The sequence below is a fragment of the Salmo trutta genome, chromosome 30, assembly GCF_901001165.1.
Source record: "Salmo trutta chromosome 30, fSalTru1.1, whole genome shotgun sequence".
Classification (NCBI taxonomy): Eukaryota; Metazoa; Chordata; class Actinopteri; order Salmoniformes; family Salmonidae; genus Salmo; species Salmo trutta.
The window spans coordinates 8,890,190-8,912,807 of record NC_042986.1 but is presented as its reverse complement, the minus strand read 5'-3'; the positions used below and the strand labels follow the sequence as shown (position 1 = coordinate 8,912,807).

The window sequence follows — 22,618 nt, the reverse complement described above, 5'->3', positions numbered from 1 at the left end:
TACGGAAGAGAATCCCAGATATGGCACCCACCCTGGGGCCGCTATTGTGGCAGGCCTGCAGGGGGCCCCGGGGGCCCAGGGAGCAGCTCTATCTGACCCACATACTGCTGTCACACCCCTGGAGACACAACATTGGGGATGGAGGGGCGGGGCAGATTGGGCCTGGGGCTAGGGTGGGGGCCAGTGCTAGAGCTGGGGTGGAGTGGGATGGAAGCTGGAGGGCTGGAGACACAGGACTGTTGCGGGGATAGCGCATGGGCTGGGGATGGTGCCAATATGGACCTCTGAATCGCTGAACTAAATTGCGGGGCCAAGCTGTGAAAATATTTCACACACATCCCAAAACTCAAGGCGAGTCCTAACAATCTGAAGACATGGAATCTAATGAAAGAACGTAGGTATTTTTTGACTTACCAGTGTAGTTAACAGGTTAACTGGTATCACTGGACACATCCTCACCAACACATATGAACTCTTAACTAGGATTTAATCGTCAAACTCTTTTTTTGTCTGGAAACATCAATAAATAAACCCTGTTTCAATTCTTTTTAATACACATTATTAACTGGAATGTTGAGTAATTACATTGTTACAGTAATATAACATTACTTTTTTTATCTTGCACAGACTCAACTGAGTTAAAGAACGGAAAAATCAAGACATGAATTGATACATTTTGCCACAACTGCGGTCCCACTTGATGTTAAACTTTACACACAAAACCATCATCAGAATAAAGGGTTTTCAACACTAACGATATAAGGCCACAAAAACAACTGTTGCACCAAACTAAACTCAATGTGGGAAATGTAATACACAAGCTGTAATGTTAAAGCTGGAATCCTTTCGAGTCCATTTGGGATATTACAACAACAAAGAAGTTACTGCAAACAACGAACACTGTTTTTTCCCCCACCCTCCGACAGCGTTGCACACACGGTAGAACAGAAGAAAATGTACTGCAATTATTATACTTTTTTTTACCAAGCTGCTCAACTCCATTTGGGTTCTCCTCACCGACATTTAGTCAACAAAACCAAAACAATAACAAAGGCGCTGGGGGGCGAACAGTGGCGCTGTATCCCCTAATGCGGATTCCATCTTTATATCGATATATATCAGTCCATACACAAATCCCGATAACTACAATTGAACATATCAACCACGATGACTCCTTCAGGTATATTTCAGGTATATTTTTTCAGCTATATGTTTGTACTTGTTAAGTAAAATGTGTAATATACAGTTGACATAGAAAAAGCATGCTCTTGCATATTGGATGTGTTTTACACAAACCTATGTCACTGTCCATTAATATCTACCATTACTGCATTGCTCCAACCAGCAGTAGCAATTTTAGTGTAAAAGGAGAACACTGTCAGAAGACTGGCTAAATAGATAACATTAGACAGATACAATTCCAAACTTCATTTCCGAGAGATCTTTTACTGTATGGCCATGCATAATACCGTGTTCCAAAGCCAACTAACATTGCTAGTATCCATTCTGATGTATAAGTGAAATTACGTAAATTAATAAATAAATAATGTATTAATTAATTAATTCATAAATAGTGTTTCTAAAAACGGGATGCTTATTAATATGTGGTTAATAATTATGTATGAAATGTCATGTATTGACATTGATGGCACATGTCTGCAAGGTGATAATGGTTTTTAATAATTGACATCAGGTTGAAAATGTCCTCAAAGAATGGTACAGTTTAAGCCCCCTTCCTACAGTACATACCAATCACATTTCACTCCCACCATGTCAGGATTCTTCACTTAATGGATCAACTACAACCAACTACCACTTCCTGTTTCAAGAGCTGACACTAAGGTTTCTCTTCACTCGCCTCTGATTGGTCCACTCACTTCTTGTTCTTCAGCTGATTGGCCAGCCAGTCGAGGCCCTCGTATAGACCGTCTCCGCTGGTGGCGCAGGTGGCCTGGATGTACCAGTTGCGGTGACGTAGGGAGTGGAGCCCCAGCTTGTCTGTGATCTCTGCTGCGTTCATGGCATTGGGCAGGTCCTACACAGGAAATCCCGGGTAGACAGAATGATAGTTAGCGATGAAAAGCACATGAGGCAGCAGAGAAAAACCCGAATTGAGTGAGGCTATAGCAATTGTCCATACCTGTTTATTAGCGAAGATGAGAAGCACGGCGTCTCGTAGCTCGTCCTCAGCCAGCATCCTCATCAGCTCCTCCCGAGCCTCGTTCACCCGCTCACGGTCGTTACTGTCCACCACAAAGATCAAACCTGGAACCAAAACAGGACTTATTCGTCAGGAAGCACGACACGCTTGTCATTAAACTATACAAACCCACTGATGACACTGTTATTTTCTGTCTCTGGGCATCCCCCTCTATCAGAATGAACGGGCTCATCTTCCAACCGGAGCATGGTATAGAAAAACATAACAATCCTAACACAAAACGAGCAAAACGCTTTAAATGTGAAGAACAAGTGCTTGATGCAGTATGCAAATGTCTGTATCTAGAGTGTGTGAGTCAGCCCAATAGCTTCAGGTGTCAGGGTGACATCACGGTGCCGGAGGTATCATAGACCTGTAGGGGCAGTCTTTGTCCTAGCAAGGCCCTACAGCCCTCAAATTCAAATCTGGGCCGTGAAGACAGTTCCACAGACATGTTTTTTCATTCTTCCAACCAGGGACTGAAGTAGACCTGGGACGCCTGGTGTGTGTAAGAGTTAAGAACACACCGTAAGCTCACTCCACAGCTAGTTTGACATATCGCCAATGGAGCCATCCAATTGGTACCTTTTGTATAGCTGATATGGTTGGAACGTTGTCAATGAGGACGGTCAGGTGTGTTGAGAAGCAGAGGATCACAGGTTTGAGCCCGGTATGGGGCAGTCGGTCAGTGGAGGAAGCTAAGCTGTTGGCAGCACACGGACCCCTGTTACATTTGCAATTAACTATCAGGTAGAACAAGACTGAGCTAAAGCCTAGGCGTCAGCAGCCTGGGGAGCTAACGTACGTTTTTCAAGTCTCAGGCAAGGTTACTCATCACATGAGCGTGGTTCGTTGTACCGCCTCCATTACACAGTCACAGACCAGTTAAGAGCCAGCTTACAGGTCACAAGAGCCTTAGCTCGCTGAGCTAAAGCTTGTTAGCTCCCACTATACATACCCTGTGTGTTCTGGAAGTAGTGTCTCCACAGAGGCCTGATCTTGTCCTGGCCACCCACGTCCCACACCGTGAAACTGATGTTCTTATACTCAACCGTCTCCACGTTAAATCCTGAGCAGGGGAAAAGGACGCGAGTGTTATAAATGTATTTTCAACAGCCGTCGGTGTTATAAACCGCTCCTAAAGAGCCGTATGTGTGTTATAAATGCCTTATAAACAGTTGTAGGTGTGTGATGATTAAGGATGAGTCAAAATGTCAAAATGATATGGCGTTTTATTTTGTTCTATTCCTTTCTAGCCAATGTCCTTCGTGGTTAGACTGTGAGACTTTCCATACCGATAGTGGGGATGGTGGTGACTATCTCTCCCAGCTTCAGTTTGTATAGGATGGTGGTCTTCCCTGCAGCGTCCAGCCCCACCATCAGGATCCTCATCTCCTTCTTTCCTAAAAGGCTCTTCAGCAGGTTGCCAAAGATGTTCCCCATGGTGACTGGCTGGCTGGTTGACCGGCTGGCTGGATGGATGGCTGGTCGGACCTCAACACACTGCTACAGAGCTGATGGGCAGCTGGATGTCAGGGCCCAGAGTTTTCCTGACCTTGTAACTTAACCAAGAAAAACTGGTCCCGAGTAACATACCATTAACCGGGAATTATTCCTAGGGCCCAGAGTTTTCCTGACTACCTGACCTGACCAAGGCAAAAGTCTGGAGGCCAGGTCAAATCACAAGTTCAGGAACAACTCTGAGCCCTAGGAATAGGCAAATTCCCCCATAGCCTAAATGGCAAGACAGCGGCTAAACAGGCAGTGCGCTAGTAGATTCACAGAGTCAGAACCACAGAGACATGCAGAAGGACACTCAGTAGCCCTTCAACCACTACTCAGGCCATTAACACCTCGTAACAGCTCCAAACCACTTCAGAGGCAAACCAATAAAGCCTCCTTCACACCTCCACAAGCGGGCTGAGGAAGCTGACCTGACTGAAGGCCTGTAGGCTGGAAGACTGCACACTGGTGAGAGGACCTGCTGTGGTGTAGGCCTACTACCTACCGAAATCCTTTGTTGAGATGGGTTTATGTAGTTTATAGCAGATCTAATCTATACATTGAAATATGTTACGTAATCTACATAAATATGTATGTGCCACGGTAGCAGCAATATGTCATCTGTACCTGCTATAACAGCCCTTAAGCAATGATCATCAATTCGTTCTAGGGTGACATGTGCATTATAACAACTGTCTTCTGTTCTGAGTAAAAAAATATTGAAATAGCTTAAAAATACGTGGATGAATGTGTTCATTAAGTTATTTTTTTTCAATCACTGCATCGCAGTGACCACATATGCTACTATGAAGCACATCCGCCGTTGTGCAAGAGCACTCGTAATGATGGTACAGCGACCTCAGTGCGCCTGTGTGTGTGGATTGGAACACCCTGTATCTTTGCATCACATTTGGCACCACGACATGCCGGTTAAATTAAATAGTATTGGTAAATATAATATGTAGACACACTGTAAATATCACAAATACCATGGCAACTCTTATTTCCATCCATAGGAAAATTATGGTTTTCACCTTATCTCCTCCAGTCACGACTACAAGCGATGCTTAGGTGGCCTGTATGAACGCCGTTAATTCACTAGAATCCCTACAAACACCTAGTCCTTTTATTTCTGTAACGACAGGACACGATGCCGCATTCTTGTATTTCTACAGTTTTACGTTATCCATCATTTTCTAATGTCCATCTCACCCGCACTTACCTCTTTTAGACGTACCAGCTGGATTCGGGCAGTGCAGTTTGTCTCTCGCGAGAAGCCGCAAGGAAAGACAGGTTACTCTTGAAGTCTCGCGATGATGAGCTCACCAAGTACACCTCTCCATCACTTCGTGGGCCGATCACGCGCCCCCTTCACTGCCAATACGTCTGAGTGATACCATTTTCAGTTGGAGGCGCCTGGGGGTCAATTCTGTTTTGATTGGAAATGATCTATTTGTTTTTTTTAATGGGATGTTTGTAATTCATTGATTGCTCTTTATATAGCCTTCTGAGTTGAAACTTAAATAACATCAACCCTGGTCAGGGTTTGAGTTGACATAGTTTTTGTGTGGTTTGTTTGCATGTCCAGTGATAAATACCCTACATAGATTACAAGTAGCTCTGTTACTGTACAATAATACAATTAATGCCTGTCAAAGTTTGTGTGTTTCGAGATTCAAAACAAAATAGCCAACAGTTTAAAAAAATATATATATTATAAAAGACTATAGAGTAAAACATTTTGACTAGGGGCAAGCATAGCCTATATGAATTATTCAACCTAGAAACGCCTTAATAAATAAGTAAGTGGGGAACTGTTAAAACGTTGCCAAAGCATAACTTCTTGGCAGAGTTGGTGTGGCAGAGACAATGAGCTGAGAAGAAATATAATTTAGGCTACACTGAATCCCTCTCACAACAGGCCACTCACTCACAGTTCTGTGGCAACATTTTGATTTTGTTGAATTGTGTTCAATCATCATGGCTCAAACAATGCTCAAATACTTTTACTCGTGATTTTCTATTTATTACATGTATACCAGACCAAACGCATCAAAAAGCAATGCCATAGCAAGCCTTAAATGACTTTGTCATAGACAAACCTTCTTTGACGCGTGAACTGCTGTACGTGAGTTATATGGTGTATACAGGCCTGCATGTGAGGCTGTATGTGCTCAGATTCAAATATGGGTTCAAAGACCCAGTACTCAAACCATCATAGATAAGTCACCGGTCTGTCAAAATGATTGATTTGACATCCTAATCCTTAGCTTTGAGTATACGTACAGTAAAGGCCTACAATATACACTAATTGAGTGAGTTATTTCCATGCTGATGAACCAGTGTGTCTCTCTGTACAGTACGTCTGTCTGCTAGTGTCTCTATACATGATAGGTGTGTTTGTTCAGCGGTTAAAGCAACAACAAAAAGAGTGAGGCAGATGTTAGCAGCTGCACACCAGACTACGGGGAGGAGTGGATGTAGGGGGAGTGTGCAGTAGCATGTGTTTGTGTGTGTTGGGAGCGCAGAGGGGGTTATAGGGGGGTTACTGTACAACGGGTAGGGACCGACTAGGGGTGGTGGTGGGGGGGGGGGGGGTCAGAGAACCGGGGAGGTTGGAGTTATAATTTAAAGGAGCCTACTATTCCTCTGAAGTGTTTGCCAGAGTGCACCCCAGCAAACACAATCACAAGTCAGGTTGGTTGTGCTTGCAGAACTAATGAGGGCTTGCATGTTGAGGGCAGAGGAGCAGAGAGCTTTGATGTTCTGGGTAGCAGGCTCCTTGTGTTTTCTCTCTCTGCCTGACTCTCTCACTGCATGTCCCACATCAAAAACGAAAGGGGACTCAGTCGAGAAGCAGATGTTTTGAGCCATGTATTTATACAGAATATGCTTTAGAAATCCTCTCTCCCGCTCTCTCCCTCTCTTGCAGAGTTTGCCTTCATGTTTGTATGTATGCATCTATCTAGGCTTTCTTTCAATCTAGCTAAACATATTGAATCATCTTCTGTTAAACATACAGTGTAATCATCCTGTCAGTCAATGTTGAGGACTTTTATCTTTCCTAACTTCCCCGTTTCGCTCTCCCTTTAATTCAGCTGGGTCTGGTTGTCATTACTATAGGGGCAGTCAATGTGTTGCCATGCATGTGTCAGTGTCTGCAGACTGCAGCCATGGTGGGAGACTGGTAAAGAAAGGGGGCGGGAGTAGGCGAGCGCACCGGTGGAAAAAGTACCCAATTGTCATACTTGAGTAAAAGTAAAAGATACCTTAATAGAAAATGATTCAAGTAAAAGTGAAAGTCACCCAGTAAAATACTACTTGAGTAAAAGTCTAAAAGTATTTGGTTTTAAATATACTTAAGTATCACAAGTAAATGTAATTGCTCAAATATACTTAAGTATCAAATGTAATATTATAAATAATTGAAAATTAATTATATTAAGGCACCATTTTCTTATTTTTGAAATGTATGTATAGAAAGGGGCACACTCCAACACTCACACATCATTTACAAATGAAGCAGGTGTGTTAGTAAGTCCGTCAGATCAGAGGCAGTACGGATGACCAGGGGTTCTCTCTTGAAAAGTGCTTGAACTGAACCATTTTCAAAATGTAATGAGTACTTTTGGGTGTCAGGGAAATTGTATGGAGTAAAAAGTACATTATTTTCTTTAGGAATGTAGTGAAGTAAAAGTAAAAGTAGTCAAAAATATAAATAGTAAAGTACAGATTAAAGTACAGATAACCCAAAAAACTACTTAAGTAGTACTTTACTTTACACCATTGGGCAAGCGAGAGGGCAATAGAGGAGAGAGGGAAACGGAGAGAGGGCGTAGAGAAGAGAGGGAGACAGGGAGACAGAGAGAGGGGGAGAGAAGGAGAGAGGGAGACAGGGAGACAGAGAGAGGGGGAGAGAAGGAGAGAGGGAGACAGGGAGACAGAGAGAGGAGAGAAGGAGAGAGGAGAAGAAGAGGGAGTGGGAGAGAGAGAGAGACTGAGAGCCTGACACAGACAGAGGGAGAAAAAGAGACAACAAAGCGATCCAGGGCTGTCCAACCTCTGTCTCACACATGGGGAGAAACGGTGACAGGAAATTCCCCTTCGCAACAGCAGCAGCAGCTCCAGGGTGAAATGATATAGGAATGAAGAAATGCAAACCAGAGATCGAGTTATCCCTTATCATTCCAATCCCATAGCAGTCCCTCTCAGTGTCCCCCTCTCTCCTATTCTCTCACTAAATACCAGGGCGAGCGTGCTTGATCCAGATATTGGGACAGTCAATCACTTTCAGTCTACCAAAAGGGTGTTTCAATCAGTGGACTCATGTTCACACGAACAAAGTAATATTGACCATTGAAGGCCTAAGACAAGCTGGATCCCATCAAGTTTGTATATCCCCCATATGTGTGGATCTAAGAATGTTCTTATCTTTAATCTTGCCAGGCCCTGGACGGTATGTGGGATGAGTGTGTAAATCACGCATGAGCCCCGTCTCTCTGTTTGTCTGTCTCTGACTTAGACAGACAGGGACACGGTGTCTTCAGTAGCAGCACCACATTTGTGCACTGAGTCTCCCTTGGCTGTGAACCCTGGACAGATGATCCCAGGCTCACACACACACACAACACTGGTATAATCGCCCCTCCTTCTCCTCAATCCTCTCTCCTCTAGTAATAAAAGTCATTCGTTCAGGAAACAATATCCTGCTACCATAAAAACCACCGCTCCCTGCATGAAGGAAGCGGCCAATGAGTCTCATCACCTCTCTCCTGTGTGGAGTGTAGAGTAGACCTATAGATTTGTGCCCTATACTTCCAACCCTACACTTATACACTCTTCCCCACACATTTAACAGCATTGGAACGTTTCAGGCATGCAAACACCTAACCTCTGCTCTCACAATGGAAGGAGAGAACTCCGGCCGGCAAAAATAAGTATAGGCATATTTGTGACATAATAATTATATTGATTCACAAAACAACATCACAAAACAAAAGAAACAGCGATAATACAGTTTGTGGTAATGACTGTTACAATTCTAAGGCATTACCTAAATGACCTGCAGTTCAGTTGGGAGAGGCACCGACAGCATTCCATCAAATCAATGGTCAAATTGCTTCAAATAATTTTCAAACATGGATTTTCTTCTCCAGTGGATCCAAGAAAATCAATGGGCAGAACAAACTGTCCCCACTAGATTCCTAGTCACTCGAGTTCTGATTCCATTGGTAGTGGAAACCCGTTGAGGAACCATCATGCCTGGTTCTCTTTAGTTCTGTTTCGTTAGTTCCTCCTGGTTCTTGTAATGGAGAAGCGGCATTAAAGAATTTAAACCCTGTAGTCTTGAGGCGTAGGTGCAAAATGTCCAATGAGTATAATCATCCTCTGGAGTTCATTACCACACTCCATATCAAAACTCATGCTATGTCTGTTCTCCAGCGTCTCACTGGTGTGTTCAGGCTTTGTTCATTATAACAGCTTCAGTTCAACTTCCCCATCCTGAGCAGAGCAACATTCAGTCATTGGGCCTCATATGTTCCTCTCATAAAATGGTCCCACACAGCATATGCCAAGCAAGGAAGGCAAAATAAGTTCACGCACAAACATTAACATACATTTGATCATGTAAACAAAAACGGAACACTGTGATACTAGCCTGGGTATTACTTAGTTGAAATAATGATGTGTTTCTGCTGTCTGAGATGTTCTTTGTTCCCGAGTAGAGAGCAGGGGAGAACAGAACAGAACACCAGATGGGGTCCAGGACATTCAGATTTCCATGGCTGAAAGGGCTGCATCTAAACAGGCAGAGGAAAGACAGACAAATGACATGAGTCACCTCGTCTTCAACCTCTGACTTGGCATTTTGACAGGCAACAAAGGGAAAATAGATCCCAGATGACGGAAAAAGAAAAAGGAGAGAGAAGTGGGGGATAAACAGATTCTGTGGGAGACTTTAGCCGACGCAAATAGAAAAACAAACACTGAGTCTGAAATGAAAGGTTTGGATGGGTGGATGTGTGTATATTGGACAGAGTTAAAGGGTGGATTTTCATTTTGCCATCCTGTGTCCTGGATATGTCCAGGAAAAACCTGCAGAAGGACTGTTAAGAAGGGCATGAAAGAGTGTGGCCTCGCCTGTGGGAACGCTAACCAATTAACCTGCTCACTAGAAACAGTGCTCTCTTGTGGATGCCCATGCGCCCCAATGCATGAAGAGGATTACCAGTAAGTAACTAAGTGTCAGGCCTTAGTAGATGAGGTGGATCGTCTACCCATGTACCAAATGGAAGGTTTGGTTGTGTGGGTTTGCGCGTAGTACACTGGAGAGTCAATGGGTGGATCCTAGTGCCACGCTGCGTCCTATTGGATGGGTCCTTACAGGAGTCTTGGCAGGTCATATACCTATCTACTTGCAGACGTTGACCCACTCTGTGACTCTGCACTCCTCACAGAGCACGTAGCAGCACCAGTGGAAGCGGCAGTGGCACCTCTCACTACGTGTCTGCTTCAGGATGTTGTGTCCCCTTCCGCAGCACAACGACCCGCAGCTGTCCATGCTGTGGCTGGTCTTGTTGCAGATACGGCCCTGAGTACCCAGAGAGTCCAGGGACGGCTCCTGATCACAGAAGTCTGGCGACTTCTCAAAGTAGACCAGCTCACGTGACACAGCACTCCTCCGCCGACCCCCATTGTTTGGGCTCCCCGCGCCCCCAGACCCAGTACTCCCTTCGGCGCCGTTCCTGACCCCATTCGAGGCACCATTCCCGGCTGCGACCCGGGGGTTGAACACCCCGTTGTTCTTGTTCTGGGAGTTAATGAAGATTGCGGAGAGGAACTTGTCTCTGAGCAGAGACCCCAGCAGTCTGAACTCTGGGGACACGTACCAGCAGGTCTTGAACTGGCAGCTGCCTGACGTGCCGTGGCATGTACACTTCCTCTTCATGTTGTCAGTCACTAGCTGTGCAGGGGGAAACAATCATGTCATTATCCATACAAGTCTAAAGTGGTTTTGATTACAATGTAGTAGGGTAACAATTATAAATGTATTTAAAATGGTTCATACATGTAGTTTATAGATAGTTTATAAACCTGTAATAAATATTTAATTTATCATTTTTAAGCTAATTGGTTCAATTTAATATCTAATTCCAGGAACGTTAGAAAACTTGATGAATTCCATTGGGAAACCTTCAACAAATGAGAGCCCGACTCTTATCTGCAGTTATCATCTTGATGCAGAATATACAAGACTCTGTCAGAGTCTCTGCTCACCTGTCGGCCAACCCTGTTGTTGTGGATCCTCATGCGGGCGTGGATATCCCGTGGGGAGCCCCGGGAGTCCAACCAATCTTTGGAGAATCTCTCCCCGAAGCGGGCGTCATGGCTACAGCCCCCCCATTCCCAGGTCTCCTGCAGGGGGCTGAGGTCCTCTTGTAGGGGCTTGAGGAGGGAGGAGGGGTGGGTAGAACCAGAACGCAGGCTGGCTGGCACATCTCTGATCTCCTGGGGGTGTGCCCCTCCTCCCCCACCCACTCCCATGCCCACTCTGGCTCCTCCCCTCTGGAGGGTCTGCAGCTGCAGCTGGGTGAGTTTGAGGCGAATCTTATCTTCGTCCAGGCGACGCTTGGCCTCGCAGCCGCAGCCCCGGAGCTTGCCTAGGCTGCAGGCGGAAGCCACGGAGTGTGCCACACCCGCTGCCAGCAGGGACAGAGAGAAGGCACTCTCCCTGAAGCCTGGGGGACAAGGACAGACAGACACATCATAGTCAAGATGTCATCATACTGGGTGTAATCTAAATATCACAGGAAAACTTCCTATCCTGTCGTTATTCTTATTCTATGAGCACAACAATACATTTGTCTACTATCCCCACCTAGAGCCTAAAGATTCTCCTGACCAGGGATTGGGGTCTGGAGTTTTTCCTGGTCAAATCACCAAGTCACCAAAAACTCCTGGCTCTATTCCCAACTGTTTTTCGCTGCACTCCTCTGTGTGTCTCTCACCTCTGTTGAGGATGGCACTCTGATGGGGCAGCTTGCTGTGGCTCTCCAGAGCAGAACAGTTCCACCGCTGGTCTCTGAGCTGGTGCTGGCACTCGTGGATGGCCACCTGCATCATAGAATGAAATGCAACACTAGAATGGAAACTGGTATCCTGGTAGCGTGACTAAAATGACGGCCATCTTGGTCATCTTTCATTTAGACCCTGATGAAACATGGTTAAATGTTGTTTTAAAAAAAAGCTGTGAATTGTATACTATATCTCTATGACCTGGATGCCCTGCAGAGCAGAGGCCGTCACGTCGGGGCTTTGCACACACAGACGAATCTGACGCTTGCTCAGGCCCGCCAGCCGCAGGCAGACAGAGTTCGGGGTCAGAACCGGATCTCCTGCCACCTTCAGACCCAGGATGTCATTACACAGCACACTGAGGAGGGGATACATATGTTGAGGAGGGAGGGAGAGATACAGAGGAGTTGGCCAAGGGTTCATCAATCAAGTCCTAGAGCAATATCTATCTGTGAAGGAGGCCCAGAAGTGCCCGGTCTGAGCCTTCATCTAAGAGTGAAAGCGTCATGTAATGTAATGAAGATTCAGAGAATAGTATTTGCTGAGACATATAGCGCATAGGACTTAAGATATAGTTTAAGTTCAGGGAAACGTTTTAAGGACATAGAATGTTGATTATATCTCTAGGCTTACCATCATATCTACGGTATTTACATACCTTTCCTATTTGTTTTAGTTGAACAAATTACAGTAGGACTAAAGAGCAGTAGTGTAAAATCTTCTGGAGTAGAAACATGGATGACATTGTTACTAAACCAACCATCTGGGCCAGTTGACAGCTGGAGTAGCCTAATAATAATGTCCTTGATCATGCAGTCTTCCAACTGTTGCTTCTGATTAGCTTGTTTGTGTGTGTGTGTGTGCGCGCGCGCGCGTGCGTGCGCGCACGTAATTACAGGTCAGAAACAAGAAAACATTTGAAATTGTGATGACAGAGGTAGTAGCAGCAGCAGCAATAGTCAGTTAGTGAGACAGAGCTGATCGGAAACATCAACGCATTGTAATATACGCACCAAGTTATTTCACTAAAATACAACACTTGGATAAGACTCAAGGAGTAGCCAGACAGAATCTTCTTCCGATTGAAACTTTCGCTTTAATTATTTGTTTTTCTCAGGAATGCTCAACGAACATCAGTAGCCTACTCTCTCTTCTTCTCATCACTCTCCGGCTACTTACGTGATTGCAGGTGACATAAGTGTCGCTGCCAAAATCAGGACTTGGTCCCAACGGAATTGATGTGATATCTCCATTTTGGTAAGCGTCTTTCTTGACGTGACATTAAAACACTGGTGTGGTAATCGATAAAACAAAGAAAACAAGATGAGTGGAGTAGATTATCGATGTGCCTCCAACAGAACGGGGAGTGAAAAAAGGGAGCAGAATAGTTTGGGGCGAACGTGAAGGGGAGGGGGAGAGAAAATAAGGGAGTGGAGATGCCGCTGCAGGCGGTTGTTTTCAAAGTATTGACCTTATGAAAAAATAATCAACAGTTGACTAACAGTTATGTGAATTTGACCGATACTCAATAAGTGTTATAACGCAGTATCCAAAGATATTACGCGCAGGTACCATTTTCCTTACCATCATCACCCTCGGCATCATCTCTTATATGAACACAGGTCGACTGTGAGAGGGATTTCTGATTGCACTGAACAGATCATGGAAAACGCATTAACATTTAACGTCACTGGTAGGGATGTTTCCTGTTTTGTTGGATACTATTGAAAGAAAACGAACATGCATTCAGGTGAAACCCAAGTGAAAAAACATTCTATATGTCCAGGAAATAATTGACTATAGAGTGCTGGGGGGAGGGGGTTGGTTGGTTGGATGCTGCTGCTGCTGGTTCCAATGTAGGCCTACGACAGGGAGCTTGGGGCAGCAGCAGGCAGGCGCACGGCTCTCCTCTTGGCTCTCCAACAATACTTGGGTACACAGTCATCTGTTCCCCGTCTTCCTCCCCCCGCATCCCTCTTCCTCCCCCCGCATCCCTCTTCCTCCCACCTCAATCAGCGCGTCTGTTCTTTATTATTGTGTTTGAAACAACTTCTTCACTCCGTAACAATCTGCTTCTTTTCAGAGGAAATAAAACGTTCCATACAGAAGGGAATAGTGAGGATGTTTTATGGCATTTTCAATAAGTAGCCAACGTTTGAATCAACAATTTATTTCTTAAAGTTTGAAGAAGTTATTGTTTATTGCCACAATTCATCCGTTTTCAATTTCTTTGATAAAGTGTTGTCACAGTGCGGACAGTTTCCTAGAAAAAAGTATTGCACAATAGCCTACCACAATTGTTTTCTCCCTGCCCTTTTAAGATTGGCATCTTGCCTTTAACAAGGATGTGCCAGACATGGGTATTTTTCCCATGCATCCTTTGGAGACTGTAGCTTCCCAAAAATGACAAAACGCACCAGATACTACTGAGGATTTGATAAAGTTCTCACCCAGCAGGTTTCGAATGGTTGATATGACGAGACCGTGCAAGGCTATCCCGACCCGACCACAGGTTAAAATAAACAAAGACAGGCCTACACTCTTAGAGAAAAAAAAGGGTTTGGAAAGGGTTATTCGGCTGTCCCCATAGATAGGAGAACCCTTTTTGGTTCCAGGTAGAACCCTTTTTGGTTCCATGTAAAACCCTCTGTAGAAATGGTTCAACATCGAACCCAAAAGTGTTCTACATGGTTCTCCTATGGGGACAGCCGAATAACCCCTTTAGGTTCTTAGATAGCACGTTTTTTTCTGAGTGTATATTCTATCATGCGCAAAATGAGTTATTTTGCATGTGCCTATATTAAAAATAGTAATTTTATCAACAGGTGCGTTCAGATAAAGTATCAATTCCCGTTAATCCCTGTTCTCCTTCAAAGAACAAGGAATTATAACATGGAAACGCGTGATGTAGTTTCATAAAATTGAGTTAAAATCCCCCTTAAACGCCGCCGGTGCGCATAGTGACACCAATTCATCATTTAATCTCCTATTCCCTAAGCTCCGGCAATGAAAAGTGCATTAGCATTCTAGCTTGGCGTGTATATCTAAGTGGCTTAAAAAGTGATTTGAAGTTGATTTGTATATAAAAGGCGTCCCTTTATCCGGATTGGGGGCTCTAATCTTCTCGGTGTTGCATGAGTGCCCCAGGAAGCCCGTTTGAGCTGCAACTTTAAGAAGCGGGAGTATAATCGACGTAGGATAGCACTCATTAAAACCGCTGGACAAAAGATCACTTCCTTCTGCTATCATGTCTTTAAACCATGAGAGAGAAAGATCATTCATTATCAGATGCCATAATTCCATTACGGATGATGTACGCGTAGGCTGATCCTATACCTAAACAAAAAAACTCCACTTCAATCATATTAAGAAACACATATAGACTAAGGACATCAAGTAGTCTGATTTCAATTAATTGTATGTCTGGGTTTATGTGTTGATGTGAGAAAAATCGATAGTTACATATTATTTTTGCGTTAGTTGGCTGTGCCTACACCTGCACCAAAACTCCAGTATTTTTCCCTTATGTTCTCCATCATCTTTTTAAATAGGGAGGCAATTTGTTTTCAGTACTTTTATTTCTGATCAAAACTATGACTGATCAAAACTTGTTTTTGTGTTCTCATGGCTCTCTCTTGTCCCTCTGCAGCAGACATATGGTGAGCAATATGTTTGTAACGTTGAATCGCAATACATATACAATCGTGAGAATCGTGAGAATTACAATGCATATCATATTGCACCAAAGTATCGTGATAATATCGTATCGTGAGTTCCTCGGTAATTCCCAGGCCTAGATCTATGGGGGTTATTTGCTCATACTCCACAGTCTGTGGATGATGAGCTGGAGACGGCGCAGTGTGGCTGCTGCTCTGATCACCAGCCATCTTTTTTGGGTGACATTTATCAAACCTAAATCATTCCAAATAGGGTTCATCATCTCAAATGTGAATAATTAAAATGATGACAGCATCCTCTCTAAACTAAAACCTCTTCCCAATATGATGAATCATCATGATTCATCAACTTGGGTCTCATTCATTAATCATGTGAATGTATCATGTAGGCCATTATTTTTGATGAGTGTGTGTGTGTGCGCGTGCGTGTGCGTGCGCAAAGTTCGGCAAGAGTGAGACAGTCTCCCAAAATATGTTTTCTATTTTAATTGGGCACAAAATGTAGGTCTCTAAGTTGGCATTGTTTAATAACAAAAAAATAAGACAAATATATGGTTTAAGCTGATGGAATGAAGAGGCAGAGAAATGGTTCAAGCCACTAAAAACATCTTGAGAATGTATACGACAAAGTTTAATAAAGGAGGAGACGCGGTTAAGGGAGTAATCCTACCAGCGGGTAAAAAAGGCAGTTTAGATGGCTCATATTCCGCTGTAACTGTACTGTACCGTGACACCGACCAGCCTCTTGCATACAGAAAGCCGGAGAACACCACACTGTGCGCACTCACAGTCACAGCAAATCTCCACACACAGACACACACATCTCAGTGTTTTGACTTGAGAGGGACCTTATTCAGGAAGACAAACTGGATGTGGAAGACAGAGCATGAGTCAGCATTCATTTCCCTCATTTCCAAGGAATCGATGGATTCTTTGATTACCGTGAGATTCAGTTAGTAATATGTGCAATTTACACTGGTGGATTGCCCTGGCAATTTTTTTTCCTTTCTCATCTGTTCTGTCCGGTTTTGTTTTCTTTATTCATTGTGCCCTATGAAGAGAATTAACTATCCCTCCTTCCAATCCTTTTGAAAAAGGGGGGCAGAAAAAAAACAGAGGGAGATGAGAGCAGCAAATCCCTTTTTCATTCCTCTTGTAGTGCTCAATAAGAGAAGAATGTGTCGCCTATCACTCACGGAGGGGATCAAGTCTTCTGGACTGTCCCACGCGCTCAATGCGCTGCTGTGCAGAGCAGAGATAGACAGAGAGAGCACGTGAAGAGAACAGCAGCAGCAGCGTCCAGCAGCCTAGACTGAAAAGACACTACATAGGAGGACTCGTTTAGCAACCTGTTTCCTCTGTCTGACAGTCTCCTCGCCAGATTCATTTCAGGCAATTGCTATAAGACAAGGCTCCTCGTTGCTTTTTCACCTCTAAAGTCCCTCTCTTTGGAATGTGGTGTGGTGAGTAGGAATTTGAGGCGTTAGGGTACCTGCTCTAATTTGATAACCTGCGTTGGAGAATGACAGGCTATCGGAGAGATGAATAAACCGGTAGCCTTACTTTTATAATGAGTGACTCCTGTAACACGAGATCGCAATCGAATTATTTATTGTAGAAATAACTGCCCTGTTTTCATTATCGTTTTATTTATGGGCTATGGGGTGAACACATGCGTATTCCATCTGCTAGATTTATTTGTGCCTAAAAATAGGATTGTTATCATAATTAGAACCAGGTATGAAAAGTGGCTGGAATTCAGATGTGGAACTTTGACATTTGCCTGCTCTCTCTTCACATTGTAATTGAAGACACAATGAGGATCCTCGCACTGCTTCTGGGGGTGAAAGCCGCGTGCATCCTGCTGGTTTCCTCGCTCTCAGGCACGGGAGCAGTCAACAATAGCGGCCGGTGGTGGTGAGTAGTTGACTTTGTGTGATGTAATGCGCCTCCTGAGGACCTATGCTCATTTCGACGGAGGGTGCAGCAAAGGAGCCAGTTAAGTGGTACATTGGTTTATTGCCTGGAAGATGCCGTGCTCTTCTCCAACTGAATTAACACTATAGCAAAATGGATAAACCTGTTATGCTCGAAATAATCATGTGTTATTGTTGGCACCCGACTCATCATTTCAGTTCGTTTCTGGTAGAAAACCAAGCAGCAACCTCAAGCCATTAATATTTGAAGGTATTTGGATACCCCTTCCCAATTAGAGCGAGCAACTAATTAAATAGATCTAGCCGGTTTTCAATCGAAATGAATAAGGCCCACTTTCTCCATGAAATTATTTGATGTAAAGGGAAGTATTGTGTTTCAATATGATAACGATTTCGTTTATTTAGGGTCGGTTGCAGCCCATATTTATTCAAGTCAGCCTCTATCTCCGTCTCTCTTTCTGTCTCCCTCTCTGTCTCTCCCCCCTAGTCATTTTGACAGTGTGGCTTGAACGCGAGACAACATTTTTCTGTCCAATGTGGGATAAATTAAAAATGGATATATTTCATGGCAAAGAGCGGTTCCGTTCAATGTCGTATTCTCAACATTCTACTCTATATAGGATACACTGTAGGATGCCAATGTCTGCATACATTTGTTATAAACTATCAAAGCAAAATGTGAAAATAGTTTTTCTTACACTAGCTTATGTGGACAAATATAAATTAATTAGGCTTATGTCCATTGAATAATATGCATTCTGTCAATTTAAATACATATAATCCATATTCTGCAAAGATAACAGTTGCATAAATAATATTTAAATTAATAATGAAAATGATAACCCAGACCTCAATATAATTAGTTAGCCTAGTGGTTAGAGCGTTGGGCCGGTAACCGTAAAGGTTGCTAGATCGAATCCCCGATCTGACAAGGTATAAATCTGTCGTTCTGCCCCTGAACACGACAGTTAACCCACTGTTCCTAGGCCGTCATTATAAATAAGAATTTGTTCTTAACTGACTTGCCTAGTTAAATAAAAAATAAACGTTACATTTTGGACAGCCTTGCAAAGTCACTGGGGTGAGCTATTTGTTTGGGTCTGTCTGACATCTAAACCAATCCTTATCACTACAATATGCCAAGAAAATCAATAAGGAAAATACAAAACGAGAGAGAAGATAATTGGATTGAAATATTTATCCGAAGATGGGATCATAACGTTCCATAGACTGGACCGACCGCGCACTACCGTCTGGCACTGATCACTCAATTTATAACGATGCGTCTTTCTGATTGCTAACGGTTTGCAGGAGACACCAATTACGAACGTAACTGAAACCATAAATATAGTAGATGACAATGCAATATGGCAGTCATGTAGTCAATAATGGCAGCCATAATCACTTTCGATTAAGTAGATTGTAGATATATTGAAGTTGCTTGTTATTTCTTGTGACTGACACTCAAATTCCAATTAAACTCTTTACATTATCCAATTCTTATCAGAATCCTATATGAATAAATACATTTGAACCTAATTCATTGTTTTAAAGTCAATAGATATAATTAAAGAACCAATGTATGAGCTTCTCTCTAACTAACTGATTCCACCCTATCTTCTCGTCCTCTCTGCTAGGGGGATTGTGAATGTGGCCTCCTCTGCCAACCTCCTCACCAACTCCAAGAACGTCCAGTTGGTCCTGGACCCTAGCTTGGCCCTGCTGAGCCGTCGCCAGCGCCGCCTCATCCGTCAGAACCCGGGGATCCTCCACGCCATCGCAGCCGGCCTGCATACTGCCATCCAGGAGTGCAAATGGCAGTTCAGGAACCGCCGCTGGAACTGCCCGACTACCCACAGCCCGGCAATATTTGGCAAAATCGTCAACCGCGGTGAGTTGTCTGTTGTCCCTCCTGGCCTCCTCACTAAGACAACCGGTAGACATTTTTAGCGCAGAATATCATGGAATCTTGGTTTCTCTCGTAGACCCTTTGGGAAGATAAAAGCCTATCTTTACATATCTTGAGATTCTGACATTTAAATCATAATTCAGACCAGATTGCGCATGGTTGCATTACTATAGACTGCCAAAAAAGGTTGTATAGGCTAAAGAGAATTTCTGCTGTTGATGTGGCAGGTTGCCGAGAGACGGCGTTTGTGTTTGCGATCACGAGTGCGGGGGTGACCCATGCGGTGGCCCGCTCCTGCTCTGAGGGGGCCATTGAGTCGTGCACCTGTGACTACCGTCGCCGGGGGCCTGGGGGCCCTGACTGGCACTGGGGCGGCTGCAGCGACAACGTGGACTTTGGCCGGATGTTCAGCCGGGAGTTTGTGGACTCCAGCGAGAGAGGAAGGGATCTCCGATACCTCAACAACCTACACAACAACGAGGCAGGGAGAATGGTGAGGGAGCCGTTGGTTCATAGATCGCTTTTCATGATGAACTGTATGGTCATTCCTTTTTCAGTGATCTTCCTCAACCCATTATTCTGAATTCCAGTCTTGTTTACCTTCACATTTCTTCTCTTCACATTCTTCCACATTTCTTTCACCGTTTTTCAAAATGTCCTTAGCTGTTCACATCATCCATGTTTTATTTTCTCCATTGCTAATCCCCTGTGTCTTCTCTCTCTCCCCTGTGTCTTCTCTCTCTCTCTCTCTCTCTCTCCCCTGTGTCTTTTCTCTCTCCCCTGTGTCTTCTCTCTGTCCCCTGTGTTTTCTCTCTCTCCCCTGTGTCTTCTCTCTCCAGACGGTGTCGTCAGAGATGCGGCAGGAGTGTAAATGCCATGGCATGTCAGGGTCATGCGTCGTGCGTACCTGCTGGATGCGTCTACCCAGCTTCCGCGCCGTGGGGGACTTCCTGAAGGACCGCTTCGACGGAGCCTCCCGGGTCGTCTACGCCAACAAGGGCTCCAACCGCGCCTCTCACCGCGCCGACCCACGCCACCTCGAACCCGAGAACCCCGCCCACAAACCCCCATCGTCCAGAGACCTGGTCTACTTCGAGAAGTCGCCCAACTTCTGCTCCTACAACGGCAAGACGGGTACCCACGGTACCTCCGGGAGGAACTGTAACAGCTCGTCTCCGGCGCTGGACGGGTGTGAGCTCCTGTGTTGCGGTAGAGGGTTCAAGACCCAGACTGAGAAGGTCACTGAGAGGTGTCACTGTACGTTCCACTGGTGCTGCCATGTCAGCTGCCTCAACTGCACCAGCACACAGACGTTACACCAGTGCCTCTGATCAGGGGTGAACCAGGAGGACAGGGATGGGGAGGTGAAGATGAGCTGGTTCTTTGGGCAGGTGGTGTGTAGATAGAGGAATAGGGTCCTGTGGGTTGGCGTGGTAGATAGGGGAAGGGCTAACTCTATAAAGGGGCAATTGGAGGGTGAAAAAAAGTGAATACCGGGAGTACTAGATTTGAATCAAAGCACTAGATTTGAATCAAAGTACTAGATTTGAATCAAAGCACTAGATTTGAATCAAAGCACTAGATTTGAATCAATGTTTTTGAGGAAGAAAGAAGAGAGAAAAGCACCACTATGACTACAGGGTGTAGAAAGAGGGTGTGTTGTGTGTGAACATGTGTGCTTACGTGTGCTTGCTACTGACACTGTGGTAACGTGAGAGTATGTAAGTGTGCTTACTGGGTATTTAAAATGTTGTAGCTATCCAACCATGTAGAATGGAATGGAAACCAATCCTCTCTATGGCTTCCCAGCACGAGTAACAAGACCAGAGGCAGCTTAGGTAAAAGGAAGTAGTTAAACAGGAAATAGAATTGTGGCAAGGAATAAGCAAACAAAATTAGTCAGAGAGACGCTGGGATTTAAGGCTTTTGCCCTCTCTGACCTCACAAGATACAGTTAGTCTCTCTGTTCTCTCCACCTCTTCCCTCTACAGCAAGAGATAGGAGTGTGGGTAGTGGAGAGAGGAGTGATGGGAGAGGAGGAGAGAGAAGTGAGGGGAGAGGAGGGGAGACGCGAGGAGGGGACAGGAGTAACAGTTACCGGGCAATGTCAGACAGATGTCTCTGTGGCGGGAAAAACACAAGCATGGTCTCTCATAAACCGGTGAAGAACTTTAACAAGAGGGTGGTTATTTTAAACATCACAGTCCCCCCCCCCCCCCCCCCCCCCCCCCCCCCCCCCCTTGTTCTTTCGCTACAGCTACTTTCCTCACATAAAATTGTGTGAAGTATATCGCTCGGCATGTGCAGTCCTCTCCCCCAATTGCTGTGTACTTAGGTCCTGGACGCAAACCAAGCCGTTATGATTCCCTGTCGAACTCACCACACATGCCCTCTTTGTTTAGATTGCTCTGGAATCTGCTACACCTCAACCCGGAGTTACCACAGGGATTTACTGCACCACGGTAACTGACGTAAATGACTGGATGTTGTAGGATAACAGAAAAGCCTTAGACAAAATGTTATATCAACCTGGAATAAAATCGTAATATGTGTGAATAGTTTTAATGTAGTATCAATACACTGAATATCGAAGAGTATAACTAGATGTATGTTTTAGTGTAGGAGATAGTGGCACTGCAAGAGAACTGGGGTGACCTGCCAAATAGTGAGACCTGCAGTATGGCAACCGTGTCCATAAAATGGGAACCAGTGCCAAATAGTGACACCTGGAGTCAACCTTGCAACCTATTCTGTTAGCCTAGGAGGTATACCTATGTTGACAAAGACTAAAGACATTGCCCTGCTGTGGCAACATGTGACAAGTGTGTAAAATAATCCAATATCTTCCTGTCCAAGTTTACAAAGGTTTTCCCATTCAATATGACCTGCATCTAGCTGTGTACCATAAATTGAGGAGAAAACCTTTAAAGCTGCAATATGTCACATTTTGGGCGACCCAACCAAATCCACATAGAAATTTGAGTTATAGATCTGTCATCTTCATTGTAAGCAAGTCTTAGAAGCAGTAGAGCTGTTCTATGTGCACTATTTCTTTGCTTCCCGTGCTTATCATTTGCATCTTTTACTTTTGCGTTTGTACACCTGCTTCAAACAGCTGAAAATACAATCTTTTTGGTTATGTAAAATATATTTCACAGCGGTTTACATGGTACAATGATTCTCTACACTATACTTGCTTGCATTGCCACATAAATTTAAATTAGGTGAACTATTAGAATTTTAACAACCAGGAAATGGCGGAGCGATTTCTGCATAGTGCATCTTTAATATAAGGCCACTACAAAGGGAAATGTAT

The 22,618-nt window shown here is 44.3% G+C and overlaps 3 protein-coding genes across 4 annotated transcripts; 1 reads left to right on the top strand and 2 right to left on the bottom strand.

Annotated features, from left to right (window-relative positions):
• Positions 1 to 531: 531 nt before the first annotated feature.
• Positions 532 to 4,980, bottom strand: arf3a (ADP-ribosylation factor 3a). The gene is made up of 5 exons (XM_029722533.1): positions 4,926 to 4,980; positions 3,496 to 3,777; positions 3,159 to 3,269; positions 2,141 to 2,265; positions 532 to 2,035 (listed from the first exon to the last, which is right to left on the bottom strand). Exons 2-5 carry the CDS (start codon positions 3,641 to 3,643, stop codon positions 1,874 to 1,876), a joined length of 546 nt encoding a protein of 181 aa, XP_029578393.1. The 5' UTR covers positions 3,644 to 3,777; positions 4,926 to 4,980; the 3' UTR covers positions 532 to 1,873.
• Positions 4,981 to 8,651: 3,671 nt separating this feature from the next.
• On the bottom strand, positions 8,652 to 13,150 carry wnt10b (wingless-type MMTV integration site family, member 10b). The gene is made up of 5 exons (XM_029722532.1): positions 12,959 to 13,150; positions 11,981 to 12,137; positions 11,713 to 11,818; positions 10,982 to 11,442; positions 8,652 to 10,667 (listed from the first exon to the last, which is right to left on the bottom strand). The coding sequence occupies exons 1-5, from the start codon at positions 13,030 to 13,032 to the stop codon at positions 10,116 to 10,118; spliced, it is 1,350 nt and encodes a 449-aa protein (XP_029578392.1). The 5' UTR covers positions 13,033 to 13,150; the 3' UTR covers positions 8,652 to 10,115.
• A 3,013-nt stretch (positions 13,151 to 16,163) lies between these two features.
• wnt1 (wingless-type MMTV integration site family, member 1) lies at positions 16,164 to 20,912 on the top strand. Of its 2 annotated transcripts, none has more exons than XM_029722531.1 (5): positions 16,164 to 16,398; positions 17,268 to 17,373; positions 19,031 to 19,284; positions 19,530 to 19,795; positions 20,142 to 20,912. In XM_029722531.1, the coding sequence occupies exons 2-5, from the start codon at positions 17,273 to 17,275 to the stop codon at positions 20,631 to 20,633; spliced, it is 1,113 nt and encodes a 370-aa protein (XP_029578391.1). In that variant the 5' UTR covers positions 16,164 to 16,398; positions 17,268 to 17,272; the 3' UTR covers positions 20,634 to 20,912. The 2 variants fall into 2 exon arrangements, with proteins under 2 accessions (XP_029578391.1, XP_029578390.1); XM_029722530.1 differs by lacking the exon at positions 16,164 to 16,398 and adding an exon at positions 16,492 to 16,919.
• The last annotated feature ends 1,706 nt before the right edge of the window (positions 20,913 to 22,618 follow it).